Source organism: Pezoporus flaviventris, unplaced genomic scaffold, assembly GCF_033815535.1.
Source record: "Pezoporus flaviventris isolate CSIRO_AGI_PZ_B2104156 unplaced genomic scaffold, CSIRO_AGI_Pfla_v1 ptg000018l, whole genome shotgun sequence".
Lineage (NCBI taxonomy): Eukaryota > Metazoa > Chordata > Aves > Psittaciformes > Psittacidae > Pezoporus > Pezoporus flaviventris.
Window position 1 is genome coordinate 3867933 of NW_026892566.1, and position 18059 is coordinate 3885991.

At 40.5% G+C, this 18059-nt stretch overlaps 1 protein-coding gene across 1 annotated transcript in view; it reads right to left on the reverse strand.

Moving 5' to 3' along the window:
- PLPPR1 (phospholipid phosphatase related 1) overlaps window positions 1–18059 on the reverse strand; it is a 132285-nt gene that overhangs the window by 8482 nt on the left and 105744 nt on the right. The window contains exons 4-5 of the mRNA XM_061455099.1: window positions 14080–14212; window positions 5380–5630 (exon numbers count right to left, since the gene is read on the reverse strand). Of these exons, the coding sequence (XP_061311083.1) occupies window positions 5380–5630; window positions 14080–14212 (384 nt within the window). The remainder of the gene's footprint in view (window positions 1–5379; window positions 5631–14079; window positions 14213–18059) is intronic.

Consider the following 18059-nt stretch of genomic DNA (forward strand, 5'->3'; position numbering starts at 1 on the left):
TTGTTGAGCACTTTGCCACAGGTGGCTCTGAAATCAGAGTGTGACTCTGAGGGCCTGTGGAGATTCCAGAGCTGTTCTCCTTTGTTACTGCTGCAGAGACTAAGGACTCGGTGCTGGCTGACACCAGTCTCTGGCCAAGACTACAGTGGCTTGGCCGGGATAAAGTGCCTTCTGATTTTCCTGTGCCTGTGCTGAAGGAAGTCTGCACAGGCTTGACTTGGTGTTTCCAATTGCAACTACCAGCACAATTTGCTTTGTGCTCCATTTGGCAACATGGGTAATTATTTGACTGTATTTTAATGCCCATCTGTTTCTTCTGCATCCCACGTATACAGAGGTCACTGTGGTCTGGCGCATAGTTTTGGGATTGAGAAAAAGAAATTACATCCATTCTCAAGGTCACTCTGTTAATTGCTTTTAATATATTCCTTTATTGTGCTGTATTATGCATAACAAATAATAATGTATTATTTTTCCCTCTCCTTATTTCTTTTCCCTTCTCCCTGACCAAGCGAATCAAATGTCCCTACAGCTAGCTTCCTTTCACTGGCTGGTGTCAAAAATAACCCTAAACCCATTACAACACAGCTCCAGAAGGGAAGGAATTCATCAACCACCTCTTGTAAGGGAAAGGCACAGGCCAGAGAAACTGACCAGGGGAAGGTATATCTGACTGCCTCCAGACATGTATCTAGGCAAAATTACACTTTCAACTGCCAAGAAACTTCAGAGCTAGACTTTTTTAACAGCTGAATTTGCCAGATCTCTGCCTGAGGAAGTGAAGTTTGCTGCTGCTGAACACATCGTTTAAGGGTGAGTTCAGTTTATGAACTGGAACATTCTGGTGTGTAATAGCACTGGGAATGCGACTAAGCTAGCTGAGAGGTTCCTGCTTGCTCTGTTTTTCAATCCTAATTCCTAACTGTGCCAGAGGCCTTGAAATGACCGCTAGCAACTGTGCACTAGGCGGCAATCTTGTCCCAGTCTTTGCTGGTAGGTTGAGCTGCACCTCACTATTGCCAAAACTCAGTTAAGGTTCTTTGGGAACAATGGGAAAAAATAGCATTGCTGCTGTCTGAATAATTACCACCCACCCTCTCACCCTATGCTTTTCTTTTAGCAGAAACTAATTTAAACAAGCAACATGGAGTTGGATTGCTCTCCTGCTCCCTACCATAGCACTACTGCGGTTTACAGCATCCAAAGGAAAAGCATCACTTCTTTAAAGTAAGAATGTGGTCCTGCTGGGACAGCTGAAAACCCTAGCTACAGAGAATAGGCCACACATGTTTGTTTTCTTACAGATATGAGATGAAGCTGGATCTCTGGGTTGTCCAGTGGGAGAGTTCTCCTTATTACAGATGGGAAGTAGCTAATGTATTTGAAGCTTCATGCATCTTGTCAGGAAAAGGTAAACTTGTAGTAAAGAGAACATTTTTAGCAAGGAGGGTAATTAACCATGTGAACAGATTGCTAAGGGAAATCTGTTAAACCCTCATGGGGAGGGTTTAAAACAAGACAAACTCTTTTCCCAGAATGTGCTCCAATTCATCCATAAATCACACACTGAAATAACTAGGAGAGCTTCTCCATTCTGGCCAGGCTTCCTATCACTGTGGTTTGATCTTTATTGTTGCAGTCCCTAAAGACAAGGTCTTTTTTAGATTCCCACAGTGTGTTTACCCTTTCACTTACAGCATGTTTTCGAAGCTTTGTGTGTAACAGCCTAAAATCTCAGTGAAAGTCACATTTGATTTCTTACACATAGCAGGTGTTTTTGAAAATTTTCCAAGATGCTATTCATAGGGTAAGTTTACAAAACTCTGAATGTCAAAACCAGTTATTTGATGGGTGGGAAAAGGAAGAAGGACTGAATATAAAAAATACGTGAAGAAAATAGAATAAATCGTATTAAAAATAAGCTATATATTATTTAACTACATAAGTCATCTATTTGGCTTCTTTGCTGTGCTCTGATCACACTTGATACACTCAAGCAGTGTATTGTGCAATGTGCAATGTGTGATAGTAGCATTCATTTTGTGTGTAATTCCTCTCCCATTTTTTTCAGACAGGCAAAAGCATAGGCAGTCAAGGAGGCTTTTTTGTTTTCAAGTTTAAAATATACATACGTATACATATTTAGCTATATGCAAACATATGCATATATTTAGCATGTATGTTACATCTCTGATGAGAAAGGCAGAATGGAAGAAGTCTGTCTTGTCCTTTCAGCAGGAAGTGAGGAGATTTGTGGTAGTTTATTTTCCTTAGAAAGATCACAGTTTCATACAAATACTGAAAAATTCTGTCCCTTACAAACTTTAATCTTTCCCTTTACCACAGAGATTTCTACAGTAGAAAAGCAGAACATTTGACAATGATGTGTATTGTAGAACATGATGCAGTCTCCTAGATGCTCAATGCAGATGCTTGAAGTGCAGAGGCCTTGAATTTCATTGGTCCGGTAGGTGTTAACACAAAAATGGAAGAAATTGTTGATGGGGTCACAGTGACCTGGGCTGCAGAAAGGATTTGCTCTAGTGTTCTCTACTATTCAGAATTTCCCAAATATTCAAAGTCTCATGCCCAGGTATGTATCACTCTAATCTAGTCAAGAAGCAATGTTCCCAGGTGTAAAAGACAGATGCCAGGTCATGATCCAGTGTGATGAGACAGAGTCTTCTACCAGCTGACTGTGATAGAAAAAATTATTTGTGGATGCTGCTAGGCAAGGGGTTAGCTGAAGAATCCTAAAAACTATTGAACAGTCAATAAGTGATTGGTTGTACCTTTCAATCCTAGAGACCCTTTTGTGATGGTAAAACAATTCTCCTTGCTTTCACTCCAGAGGGAAATGGGAGGATCAGCAAACATATTTACCTTCCCTCTACAATAAGAGATCCTCCAGTTGTGTGGGTGAAATACTTTAGTTTTGGGTGAACACTGCCATCTGTTAGATGTCCTTCCATGTCTTCCATGACTCCTCTCAGAAGAGCATGAAGTAACAGTTGTCTTAAGATGGTATGACTGGAACACTTATATGAAACATGATTTCCATCATCTGTTTTCTGTTTTGTTGTTGGGGTTATTTTGGATTGTTTGTTTATTTTATTTGTGGTTGGTTTTGTTTGTTCTTTCCAGAAGTGTTAATGAATCGAGGCGTATTTCTAGCCTATAATTTCTTCTTGGGAAAGGTACTTGGAAGTATGTGTTTCTAACTGTACAGGAGCAGGTATTATATGCAGTGATTGCCATCTCTTCCTGCGATACTTCTGGGAGACTAATAATACTTCATTAGGTGACATTCTAATTTTTGTGTAAGTATGGAAGCCAGGGCTTGCTGCCTTTTTTTCTCTTTCCCCTGCTTCAGGCAAAGGAGATTTATCTCTGCCTGCAGAGATCACAAAAGTGATGCTTCTGGTTCTCTCAACTTTTTCGGCAGGTGACAAGAAAAAGCCTATCTAATATAAAACCCAGATTATGGAAAAAAAAAATGAAACCAAAACACAAAGCCAAAACAATGACAGTGGGAGTACTGTTAGTAGCAGACTAATCAACAAATCAGTACAGAGACATCTGCAGAGGATAGTAGAGCTGCAGTAATGGGAGGAGACTCTTAGATCTTGACAGACATCTATACACTGAAAGACAATGTCTGCGCTGATTTCATTTTCCTTTCTCCTCATGTCCAACTTGTTTTATTTTCCTTGCTCCATGGCTCATCTCTCCAGCTTTATGCAAAATACAGCTATTACTAACCAAACGCTTTTGTTCAGCAGCCCACATTATCACGCATATTAGAATCAGCAAGACACTTGCAAAAAAATTGTGCACAGCACAATTATTAAGCAGAGCTAGATCTGAACATTGCATTTCTTGTGTAATGCTCATGTTACTCCCAACTGACAGGCAGAGAAAAGACAGGTGACAACACCTTTAGAGCTAGAGGGGTGTTTCAGGCAGAGAACTGGGCTAAAATTGGACTGCAAGCTGAAATGCTTTAAGGACAGACTTTTATGACCTTGCAGCTCAGAAGAAACTCTATGTCCTGGCTCCACCTGGTATCTTCCAATGTGGAGAGAAGTGCAGGCCGGTCTTGAAACACTGGGGCTCAGAAACACTGGGGATTTCCTTTTGTGGAAGACTTGCCTTCATAAGAAACATGGGAGGTTGGACAGGGAAAGTCCATGAAAGGATGTAACTAGCGTAGGGCAGAGCCAGGACCAAGCCTGATACTGCAGCTTCCATCTAAGAGTTTTAATGCTGAAAACAGCTTCTACAATAATATTGAGTTTATTGGGAACTCTATTTCATATGTGGTTGCTTATTGTTTGGAAGTAATGTGTGCAAAATGTTACAGGCTTTCCAAACACTTCCCAACAAGTCCTGATCAAAGGAGTTTCTAGTTTATACCTGTCATTATTCACACAATACTCAGTGCACACAGATGGACGCTGAAACAGCAGTGGGTGGCCTCTTGATTTTATAGGAATAATGTGGTGTTTTATTTACCTGCTACGAAGATCAAGGTAAAATATTCAGCAAATACCCTGTCATCAATAAGCTTAAGAATTTTCTCAAAACCTGATGACCAACAGACAGACTCTGCCACTCATTTGAGTCAATCTGCTGAGGGAAAAAGGCTTAGATAAGCCATTTTGAAATCAGAATCAGGTTAAGTCCTTGGATTTTAATGGCAAAACCACCAAGGTTTTCTACTTTGTAAGTAAGCTTCTTGGATCAGTTTTCAGACATTACAGAAATTTCAGCCAGAGAACACAAAGAAGTGGTGGATCTCTTTCTCAATACTCTTAAAGACAATTTTCTTCATGACAGTATACCAGCATCACCTTGTCAAGATGTCAACTGGGGTCCATTTATCTGTGATAACAGCAAAATTATGGCACTGACTTTTATTACAACCTTTTGTGCACGGAGAATTCAGGTCCTAACAAGAGGAGAAAATCCAGCCTAGTTCAGCCTCCCATTGAAATGGCACAGTGTACATTTTTAATGTTCAACAACCTGTGTCATATGAACAAAAGAAACAGTAGTGATTCGGGAGCCTTTTAAGCATAAACTTCATCTTAATGCTAATGAGACAGGGTAGGGAGAAGAGGCCAAATGCATACTCAAGACCTCACCTTATGCCTCCACATCATACAGTGCCTCAAAAGCAACAAGCATTTGATTTGCTTATATTAGGATTGGTAAAGCAGAGAGAGAGAGAGATATTTTCCCCTACAGATAAAGAAGAAAGCCCTCCCCAAAACAACCCTCTTTTCCTTCAGAAACCCATTTTAAGAAAAAATGGCTCCACCTATATGCAGCTACAGAGACCTCTTATATAAGCTAGAAATCATCACTGACACTCACCGTGGCATATAAAGCTGAGTAGATGCTCAAAGCAGCATGTTTGGATGGAAATGATCTCCTTGCCTTTTCAATCACTCCGACATCCCCAGTGCAGATGTTGCCATTGTTTATGAACTGGTGGTGGGCTCGACAGTCATTTCCAGTGTAGTTGGGTTTACATACTGTCAGGAAGTAGGGAGCCAAGTTCCCAGTCACAACCTGACCAGCGTTTACAAATATGTCAGTGGCAAAAAGTCCAAATGCAAACACTCCTGTGAGAAAACGTTTAAAATAATGATTATTCAAACAGGTTTAAAAGCAAAATAATCTTGGCACCTGAAAGGAAGAGACAGAATGAAAGGTAAGCAACCAAAGCCTTGTTCTGCAGTCATTACCTAAAAGAAGTCCCTGCTGACTCCAGCAGAGTCCTGCATCAAAGGCATGATGCAGAGGACCACATGCTTAACTCTGACAGGTGATCAACTCAGTGACTCCAGGAGGACTCAGAAACAGGCTGATAATGGTAAGCAAGTACATAAGCGTTTTTGTGATTCAAGCTGTGAATAGGAAAGGCTGCACCTATACTATGTCTGTAAAGTTTCCCCTATGACACAAACCCGAAGTCAGGTGTCATGTACATGAGTTGTTAAAAATGTTTTTGTCTTTTTGCCACATCTGGGCCAAAACCAGGGAGTATAATGTCTCTGAACCTGAAAGAAAAGTGTAGTCCTGAGAAACTGCACTGCACTTGTTTTGATTATCTAGTGTTAAGTACCATTTGGATTTTGACTATTCACCATCCTGATGTTGAAAAATTAAGACCCTAATAGTAATGTTAATTAGTAATATTTGAAAAGTCCCTTTGGAAACATCCTAATACTTTTCTCTGGAAGACATTTCCACACAGTTGCTGTTCAGCTCATGTCCCTGGGAGTGCATACCCACAAATGCTCCAGGCAGGAAATATTCTCTTGACAGCAGAAACATTTCCAGGGTTCTGGAGCACCCCTGCTCAATACTGCATTTGTCACATCCTCCACTGACTTCTGTTAGTGTTACCAATACCTGCTACAGCTGTTGTAAACATATATGAAGATCCTTCACTTGCATGTAGTGCCCACATAGCAAAGGAACAGAACAGCAGGTTTGCAGAAATGCCGAACCCAAATGTTCTGAATGACTAAATCAGCTCCTCTTTCCCCCGACCCATCACTAAGGTGGATTAAACTATCACAAAAAATTAAAACAAATAAATATTTACTTATAGTGTGGGAATGTTGACAGTCATATATTTTTGCTTTCCACCTCCTGTATCTCTGTAAGCAAAAGTAATTTAAATTATCAATTAGCTGAGATGGCTGCGTTTAAGTATAACCAAGAGCTGGAGCTCCACAAAAAACATCTTAGGAGAGCTGTGATATAAAAGCGGGCACCACCATGGTTATAACAACTTCACTGTAAAAAGAAAAAAACACTGCTATAGTCTGAGAAACAAAAACTATCAAGGAGTAATCAAAATAATGCAGCAGAAAATGCTTTACAACAAATTAACAAGAATCAAGGGCTGCTCTACAGATATTGTCACTGGTATAGAAAATGGAAGGGCTACATCTGACAGGTCCTTCAAAATGCTCAGGGCCTATCTAGGGGACACTTGTACGGACAGTAACATAGAATAAAACCTGTAACTGAAAATGGATTCATTGTATGAGCGTCAAGAGGGGCTTACCAGTCCCACTTCCTCACAGAGATGGTGCTGTGCTGTAACACAAATTCCTCTCTTGTAGGGTAGTGATGCAAAGAGCCCTATCCCTGAGTAGCAGTCTGGAGCAGCTGCAGGAGTGCAGAGTTGTCTGTCCTCACCATGAGTTTATTATTGTTCATTATTAATGAACTAATGTGTGATCATGGATTTAAAAAGCCAGTGGTGGTCAAAGAAGGAGGTAGCCTTCCCCTTGCTCTAGACTGCAGGACTGCCTCATCTTTTTACTGGCATGAGTGCCTTTCTTCCATTTATCCTGCTAAGTGGCTGTGTTAAAAAGAGAAAGAAAGAGCACTGACACTGCTCCTTTATTTGCTTTATCCCTCTGCTGATACTTTAAATCCATGGTTTTCCACAGTTGGCATGAACTCCTCATCTACGTTAGCAAGTGCACAAGCAAGTTCAAAGGAAAAAGGCAGTATTTTCTCAGCCTGCTAAAACAGCAGGTTATGCCAGAGATTAATCTTATTTTGTTTGTGGCTCTTTGGCCAAATTATTTCGTTTTTTTTTGGTTTGTTTTTTGTTTGTTTGTTTGTTTGTTTTGTCTGTTTTTTGAGCAAATCACATGGAATGAAGAGAGGATTATTACCCAGCCTTTTATAATACTTAGAAGAAATCTAAGAGCCAGGCAGTCTGGCCCACAGTCTTTATTGTGTAAGTAAGTATAAGCCAGGAACTGAGGAGTTTCAGAAAAAGCTCATAGGCTTCACAATGTTATATTGATTTCTAGGGAGTGCACAGGCACAAAGGTGGTCAATGCTTTTCTCAAAAAAAAACCCAAGAGTTTCAACATCTTCATTTTGTCAATACTGGGTAGCACTGAAAGTGCTGGCCCAGACTGAAGCACTGAGGGCTGCAGTACTCTGCAGAACAGCAGAGCAAGCCATGGTTGAAACCTTTATCATGCTCTGACTGCTATGAATATTGATCACTGTAATTCCTTTCTTGCATTTCTGCCAAACTGCTCCTTATAAAAATCACAGCTATGTGCAGCAGTAAATTTGGCTAGCAGGAATTTAACCCTTGCAGATTGATTACACATCATTTCGTCACTGGAGACTGAGATATGGCTGGCTGTAATTGATTTAAAGGCTGTAACACACCAGTGAGCCTGGATAGTGGTGGACAGTCCCCTGATGGTTTTTGTACCTCATGAATCCATCTGTTCAATGGATTTGTTCAATGACCTAGAGAAGCCAGGCTACTGACCAGAGTGGGAGAATGCAGTGATGTGGTTGCCAGGTTTTAAGAGGCAGACAAATTGCTGCTGAAAGGCTTCACAGGAAAGTCAACTACCCCTAGCTCTTCAGGGTCATATAGCTGAAGTCTGTGATATAACGCCACAGAAAGAGAATAGGAGAACATGTACCTCTGCTTAGGTGTAATGGGAGGTGATGTCATCCTGCTAAGGAGCAAGTGCTCTATCATACTGTGCTCCCTCTGACCCAGAAATCCTGGAAGACGTCTTTAGTCCAGAATTTAGCATATGCTGAGATAAGATGTAAACAGTGCAAGCCACATGAAGAGAAGACCTACAGCCTCTACAGTTGGTTGCTAGCAAAAAGGATGGACAGACGTTAATTTCATTTACATAGAGACAGACCTTTTCCTCATCCACACATCACACACGCATTTGGCTGCACAGAGGGGCCTTAAAGAAGGAGCAGAAACTATTTCTGGAAAGGCTTCCTTTTTTTTTTTTGTCACTATCCTGGCTCTCAGCTGTGTTAGTGTGTGTCAGGAGCAGCCAGAGGAAGAGGCTAGAAGGCAAACCTGTAAGTAGAATGTAACTAAGAGACAGACAATTTAGGGGAGAGACAAAGGGTGGTCTAGACTCCCTGCTACTCTCTTTAGCTGCCCCAGAGTCCCAGAAGGAACTGAGGATCAGATTTTAACATATCTTTATCTCCAGCTGGAAAGACCTTAAACAGACTAAATGTGCAAACCAAAAAAGAACAAACAAGGAAAGTCCTGCTCAAAAATGCTGAGGATAGACAGCATAACCGTGAGTCTTTCCATGTCCATTTCAGCTAAACTAACACTTGCCTTGGCAGAAGAATCTAAATGTTAAGCAGCTTCAATTTTGAATGGTTTAGTTTTAATTTCTTTACTTACATTTCCCCCTAAACTGTTGCCAGAAAGTCCTCCGAGCATGAACCCATAATTTCTGGGGTGTCACTCACACACTACTCTAAAAGTCTTTCTCTTACTGAGCTTCCTATGTGGCTGTTGATCACTGTTGCCATCTACAGATATGCCTATTGATTTTTCTAACAGAGACATCTGCCCTGAAGAAGAATCTATCTCTCCTCACTCACTGTAACCTCAGTACAATCCTGTCTTCTCCCTGCAATTTATGCTCAAACTCTTCTTCCACACTGAATCTGTGTAAATATCAGTGACTGCAGCTGCCTGTGACTCCATAGAAACTCTCACTATTATATTTAAAATGCCACTGATTTGAAACAAAACAAGAAAAAAAATCAACAAAAAAACCCTCAGAGATGTAGAACAGTTGAAAAGACATCAGGAAGAGAGAAGTGAGAAATGGGGTGGAAATGAGAATGAGGAGATAGAATTCTTTATTAGAGAAAAAAAAAAAAACATTAAACCCTTAAGTAAAATGGCAAAAGAAAAAACGTATTAAAGGGCTCCTGAGACATTGGAAGCTCTGCTCTTTAGTAACATATCCTCATGTCTTCTACTGAGTATGTTTATTTAGGTACTTGTCTCTCAGTGCCCAGTCAATTATCTGAATTTGTCACACTCAACTTAATTTGCTCAGAAAACATCCATGTTACACATGCACACTCACACTCCCCCAACCGTTTTCCATGCCTATGTTTTTTAAAAGGATTAGAGTTCCACTATAAGGATGGGGTCTCTGGAAGGACTCATGGCTCTATGGCAATGCTGATCCTCAGCCCATCTCTGAAGGGTTTGCTCTAACGGTCCTGTGCATCCAGTGCAGCTGTATATTTATAGTCCTGTGACTCAGACTGTACTAAAGCACCCTTCATCATGGTATCTGAAAGGGTGTTGTTAAAGGAGCTCTGTATCATTAATCCATTTTGCAGCTGGAGAGATGGGGCTTGCAGGAAAATTTATTGTCTGTTGCCATGGCATCAGGAACAGACCCAACAGCAAGCTCCTTGCAAGCACTCATAATCTGGGACTGGCTTCAATCTCCCCAGTGGAGACCCCACAAAGCTCACTTCTCCAGGCATCTACTGCCTCTTGTGTGTGTTGCACATGTGAGTGTCCTGCCTGGACACTGTTCTCCCAAGATATAAGAAGGAAGACGTGTGGTCTAGGCATGCAAGAAGAAATTCAGCTCCCAATGTGAAAGTACTCTGGAGTCTCAAGATTCCTCCCTACAGATACACATGATTTCTTTCTTCCTTGCTGCTTCATAACTATCTAGGCAACAGCCAGCTCAGACCCTGGCATAAAAGGGAAGAGTAAGGTTTGATTTGTCCCCAGCATGGTGACCTGTTTCTTACAGTGGAAGCTCTTCAGTGATAAAAAGAAGGACCTACAGAAATTTTAGCTGCAGTCTAGGTTAGTGGCGGCACAACTGAATACATCCTGAGCTCTTCTGAAAGGCAGCCAGTTAGTAACAGAACATGCATTGTTTCACAGTTAAATTCAGATCCAAGGCAGGCAGAAGGATAAGGTCAGGCAAACTATGTCCTGCAGCTGTCTACGGAATTGACATTAGAGCTCTGGTGTGTATCTAGCCTATTACAATAAACTCAGTGTGTGTATAAATCTTGTAAACCTTTATCTGCTGAACTGACACCTTAATTTGCCGAAATAAAGCCCTAATTTCATTATTTAGCTGCCCACTGTGAGGTGTCACTATGCTTTAAATTAAGCTGTCAGCAAAAGCTGATTTATACCATTTGTTAACTGCAAATTATGCAGGTCCAAAGTAAAAGTTACTGGTAACAAATTCACAAAGCATGCTGCACTCCTAAATATCAGAATTGGAGAGAGGCTACTTGCATGTTATCAGGGCTTTGCAGGTATGCAACTTAATTACACGGATTAGAAACCTAATACAGCGAAATGCAACACAAAGCGCAAAAAAGTACTTCATTATGTATATGAAGAAAAAGCAAGAGAGGAAAACGATCAAGTCTAGCAACTGAATCTGAAATATCCCTTGGAGATAGTATGCCAAGGATGATAATCTTTCACATCACCAAAAGATAGTCTGGAGTTTCCCTTTTTGCTTCTTTTCTTATAAAATCTAAGTGAATATGCAATGAAGTATCTGTAACTTTGTTTTGTGGAAAGCTCATTTAGGCTACTATTCTTAAAACCCTATCTCTTCCCAGCAACTCCAGTTACAGAGTCAGGAATGGAGAAAAAGCCTCTTTGATTTTCTAAAATCTGGGGATAGCAACTCTCAGAAGCTCTCCATAATGTGCCTTGCAGGGTCAGGAAGTAGTAAATTTTTCCTCACATATGCATACTCAGACACCTTGAAGGATTTTTCTCATCCTTTTGAGTAACACCAACTGTAATGACTTATAAGGCAGTATTCCAAGGAGTTAAATTACTACTTTTTACAGGTACTTATTTAAGACTCTTGCTCACACATCTGAGCCAAAGAAAACACCAGATATGGATATTAGAGTGAATTTGTACCAAGACTAAATAGGCAGCAAAATTCTTTGCGACAAGACAGACTGCTTGCTAAGGTATCTTGGAAGACAATCTACTTAATCAATTCGGTAATTTATGGTCCTCAAGTTTAGCAAGAGAAAACTCATAGAAGGAAATCTATGTTAGTCTTTCCAGAGCTAAGCATCCAGATAGCCTCTTTTTGGAATAAGCAGCTGTATGGAGCTAACTTCCCTGAACATGCAGCACAGGCTACAGCTGCTCAGTCTGTGTCATGATTTCAAAATTCAGGTGGAATGTCAATGAAAAAATGCAGCTATTTTTAGTTCCTTTCATAAATTATTTCAGCCACTTTTCAACAGTCTCCACTTCTCTTATTTTACTGAAGGGCAGGGAAAAGGTTGCAGAAGAAAACAAGCAAACAATCAGTGTATTTTAAGATGAGACAAACACTTTAAGCCATTTCTAATGATGTTAACTTCATTTTTCATAGGAAAACATGCATAGCTGCAAAGGCAATATTGATTTCTCTAGTAGGGTTCATATCTATAGTCACTCTCTGAGAGTCCATTGTATCATCACTGCCTCCTTCTCTTCCACAATCTCACAAATGTTTGAGCATAAAGCTAACTACAAGAAAACACAGTGCTTAGAGCAAGTGCTTAGATTCCATGGTCTAAGCTCTTTTAGTGCTTACCCTGAAGGCAAGAGTATTTGATTAGGACTCTGAATGTGCTGCAACATTCAAACAGCCCTGAGTGGCCCAGTGGACTCTAGCACCCTGCTTCTCTCCTAAAGGCAGTTTACTATCCATCAATGTATCCTAGACCTTATGTGAAGTTCAAGGGTATTTTACTTTTAACTGCATTCCCATGTCTTTTGTTTTTATCAGCAGCACCCAGGCCAGGCCTCAGTAATGAACCACAGGTTGTTTGTCTCTATCCCCAGTACAGAAGAAGGTAAAAATCCATTTCCACTTCCTGACTGCCATGCATAAAGCAGGAGACACAGAGAGGGGAGAGGGAGAGAGAAAACCTTTGCAGCATATATTTGCTGCTGATGGAAATCCGAACACAGGATAAGACTTTCAGCTCCATGCATGCTCTGAGCAAGTATATTTGCCTGCAGCCAGGGCTGTGCTCCATGGAAGCAATACAATCCTTGCCACAGTTACAGCAGACATTTTTCTTCCAGACAAAATTCAGAAATTAGGCAGTGATAGGGAAGAAGGGATCCAGAGATTTTTAGCTTTTTTCCCCAATGCTTTTGTTGACTCAGACTGAATTCAGACCCAGCCTTTCTGCCGGATGCAGTGTGTAAGTATGCTTTAACTTTATGAGTATACAGGGAGGGAGGTGCAGTGATGCTCTGTGGGCAAAGCCCCTCTTAGTCAGTGGGGAGCCATGTTTACACTGGCCCATGCCAGCAACAAGACAAACCATCCCATCCAATGGGTGAACTTGGGACTTCTCATGAATAAGGAGAGAAGTGAGAACAAGCCTCTTACACATGCAGTTCAGAGCTGCCCTCTTCCTATTCAGCTGCTACAAGGAAGTAGGAAGTGAGCCCTCCTTATGTCTAAACAGCTTGGGTGTTGGGCAGCCTTAAAGGGCTGTGAATTGCGAAGCCTTCAGAAGAGAACTAGATTTTCTGTTAGTGCCACAGTGGACACACAAGCTATAATGCTATTCCTCTTCCTGCTCCAAAAGAACCATGGGATCATCACCTCAGTAAGGTCTCACAGACATTTTTTGACTAATCAACAGTGTTAAAAAAGGCTTTGTGGTTTGCATGCAGCATATAAAGAAACCCCCAATGGTTTAGTGACAGAACTTCTTCATTAATTTCTTAGCGATTAACTCAATGGAAGCTCTAACAAAAACAAAACAACCCCCCCACATTATTTTATGTGGACTCTGCACTTTCTTAGATTTTGTGGCAGAGCTATGGATGTTAAAATTAGAGCTGAAAAGAAAATGCCAAAGAGATGGGCTGGTGAGGACCAATTTGTAAGTAAAATGGGTAGCTTACACAGGCTAGCAATGATGGAATTATTCATATAAGGATTTGATTGGCATAGCCTTCTTTAAGGGTCCATAAGAAGCATTAAGCTTAACAGAACAGGATATAAACTAGCTCCAGCCAGCATGATATGGCACATTTTGAACATTACCTTGCAAATCCGAGGGGGACTATCCCTCTAAGGTGGAAGATGCCTGTAAAGATTTCACAGCTTAATTAATTTTGTGGTGTAGATTATCAGGGTGTTTTCTTCTGTTTTGGTGCAAAAAGGGACTAACTAAGCTTGCAGTGCTCAGGATGCTTACCTATAAAACGTATTATTCTTCGAAGCAGTGGGTTCAGGTAACAGCACTCTCCAGTCAAAATAGTTTTCTCTTGGATAATAAGGGTTTCTCGCGTTGACTTTATGAAATACATTGATATCTCACCAATAAAAATCTGTGGGAAAGGGAAAGAAACAAAGGGGTAAAAATTACATGAGCAAACATGAAAACATGGGTGACTGCTTCCAGCCCACAGGATACTACACAGCAGTGTGTGTTTGGAACATTGCATTTCACAGTGAGGCTACACTTACTGACTTGAGCTGAACTGACACAGACCTGCTCTTAGCGGGGAAAAGGATCTGCCATTCTTGCACTCAGTGGCAAGACATATCAATTACTAGGCCTTCTTATACTAACTCCTGGAACACAGGGAGCAAAGAGACTTTAATGAATACTGTGGATCACAGAAACTCCCATTTTTACTGTGATTAGCACAGAATTTGTCAGGTCCTGTTATTAGCATTTAAAATTTACTGACAGTATAGACTTCATGGACAGAAAGCTTCTAGACATCTGGGGAACTGGAAAGTGATGCTGCAGGAGTCTACTCCAAGGTTTTACCAGGAGGCCTCAGTATTATTGGATGCTTCCAGTAGCCTCCACACATTCTCAAACTTATATATGCCTGTGTCTGACAGATAGGTTACAGAACTGCCAACTTTGAAAGGAAATTTAAATGAAGGACATCCCTGGAATGGAAATTGATCTGAAGTCACAAAACTTTTGGGGATGTCAGTGAACATTCTGCACAAACATATTGTATTTGTACTAATGAAGTAAAAAGTGCCAAGGTATGGGTACAGCACAGCCACTCACCCATAGTTTTACGTTGTTAGTATGGTCACTGCCACAGCCTGGCCTGGTGACAACAGCCTCAGCAAAAGCCTGGGACAAGTCCCCAAGGAAAGCTGCGTGCTACTGCTATGTAAGTAGAAGGAGTTCAGTCATTTGGCCACAGATTGCACAGATCTGGCCACAGAGGGCGAGAGGATGACTTCTAGCCTGTTTCATTTACTGAATGCCCTAGTTTATTAAAACATCAAAAAATGATGTCTCCAGGGATCCAGTGATCTTGATGTTAGCTGTGCTTACGTATTACAAATTTTTATTGTGATCAGATCATTCATGCTTTCTATGAAAATGGTAACTGCTTCCCATGGGAGTAGGATTAGTATTTCCTGAGCACTCAGAAATAATTTAAGTCTGTCTTAAATTTAAGACAGAGGTGTATCTGCCCTATCTGAAGCTGGACAGAGTTTGATCATGGGCTTTAGAGGCAGTGACAGTCCACTCATAGAGGACACTTCTGAAAATCCCACATATCATGCTTCGTCATCAGGGTTTAGAAAGCAGAACTAGGTGCTTTTTAGAAAGATATAGTTATAAATGAAAGACTTTAGGAAAAAAACCCAACAGCCTGAAGTGGAAGAAACTAGTTTTTAAAAAGGGTGCACTCAAAAGAATTACTTTAATACATTGCTATAAGACACAAAAAGAGTGCATGGTGCTAGGGAATGGTCAGAGAAATGCATAACAAAAAGTGTGTGTACATACACATGCACACAGACACCAAGAGTTAGTATTAATATCAAGGGACTAGTCTGAGTTCACTTTGACTGCTGGAACGGTATGTTATTTCAAGGGCAACAGTTTATCCTTATTAAGCCAGATGAGCATCCTTATTGATCACGGACATTCAAGCCAAGTATGCTCAACCTCTTTATAATTCTAACTGCTGATGGCAAGAGATGTGGAGTTCTAAAATGTATGTCAATAATGGCATTTGGGGGTGAGAGCCACACTGAAATATTGCCCTTATCCCATTTCACTCCATCTGCTTTTAACAGAATTGGCAAGTGGTTCAATAAGCTCAGCTCACTAACTATGGGGCTGGGAATTAAGAAAAAGACCATCTGCACTAAAGCAGTTTAAAAGTGACACTCTGCTTCACATTGTTTATTATTTGAATTATGATGATGTTCAGAAAGTTTGAATAAATACTTTGGCTCTCTGTCTTCTGTGGCTGTATGTACACATTGAGAGAAAACCCACATCCTGAGGAAATTCTACTTTGCGAAGACATGGGTTAGTGGACTCTAAAAACCCCAAACTTTTCAAATTAGACAGACAGGTACAAAACATATTAATAGACCTGTAATAGTACATCCATTTTTGAAGTTCCTTTGCATCAGTGAATGTTTTCCCGCTTCAATTCCCTTCTTTATTTCTATACATTTAGCTGTCTGGCATCCTCCTAGAAAATCCCATGTGGATAAATTAGTTCCACTTAGATTCAGGAGTAAATTTTGCCAGGCTATAAATCTGTTCAATTCCATTCCACTGATTTAAGCAGAGTTGTCCCAATTTCCTATAGCATGACAGATCAAAATGTCAATTTTTTTTTAGGTGAACAGTGCCTTTGGCTTAATACAGAATTTATATATATAGTAATAATGCTGTATTTGTGAGGTGATGTAAAATGATTCAGTGTAACTGCACTATTCTTGTGGTGCCATCACTGGTACTGTATTTAATTGAATTTTGTTTCCCTGTATGTTTAATGTGGCTCTAAGAGAGTCAGCCTTGCTGTTCTCTGAAAATTCAATGGGGGCCTGGGCACCTAATTCTGATAGCTAATCTAGCTGTGGAGAATTGAATGTGGTCTGAACAGTTCCTCAAAGAACTGATTTTTTTTTTTCACCAGGCATTTCTGAAGTCAAGTAACTCCACTGATTCTCATGATTCTGCATGAGCAGGGTCCACATCCAGACAAGTCGTCCAGCTGTATCTGAATATAGATACACAAATACTAGTGGAAAAAGAAAAAAGCAAGGAAACTACTTATTTCTTCTTGGGAAAACAATGTAAACTGCTGTATCATCCTGGCTTAATTAGATAGAATAAATGACAAGAAAATGTCACTGGATGTTGGGGACTGAAAGCACAGGTCATCTGCTCTCTGAGGTGATGTAGGCCACAGGGAAGGAAAGGCAGTGCCACTGGATGTGATTTTGTCCTTGATTACCTGAATGGAATAGCAGCTCAACTACACTGAGATTATGTTGCTTGGACACTCTTGCTCACATTCATTTTCACATTATTATCAGGTAGAAATACTACAATGATGCCCCAAAGCCCCAGTATGAATTTGAAATAGCTACCCAGCAGTCATTTTTCCTCTGCTGATTTCAACCTATCCACTAGAAAACTTCTTCAATTTGACCTGCCTTTGCATTACTGGCAGTGTTACCAAATACTTGCTCCTCAACATTCAGCTCTCAAAACACTCGGCTGCACACGCTTTACTTATTTATTGGCTCCTCCTGAGCAAAGAAGCAGATAAAATGATCTGTCCCATTTTCTTCTTCAACAGCCTTTTGCCCGTAATCGTCCTTGAACTTGTGAACTGGCATTTTCAGACAGTGAAATATCACACCTTCCCCTTTCAAGTTCTCAGCAAAACATGAACACCCAATACTTCCTGCATTCCTGTACAGATTACCAATGGTCAATTTAGTTATCAGCTTAACCAACAAACCAATGCAACTATCTTTACATTTCATTTTTTTTTCCTACAACACTTTCTGATAAGCTCACTGTGTCCTTGCCGAACAATTCTTTGCACAACTGCATTCTAAAAATATGTTGGGGTAAACATCAAGGAGACCTTTTTCCATATGTATAAAATAAGATAAACTATCTTGGAATGAATCTGGGGTACAACCAAGAGGAGGTTGCAGAAGAGAGGCACCCTGGTATGCCAGTCCTGCTGGAACTGTGCAGTGAGGTGGTTGTGGGGGTAGCCTTGGAGAGTTATTAGAAAAGTAATTATTGATAGTGATGACAGCCAAAGACGAGTCCGGCTTGAAGACTTTTCTCTTTCACTAGTTTCTCTCATCAGGACATTAACCTTATACCTCAATTCAAATCCTCTAGCAAAGCTGTCAACTATACTGTTG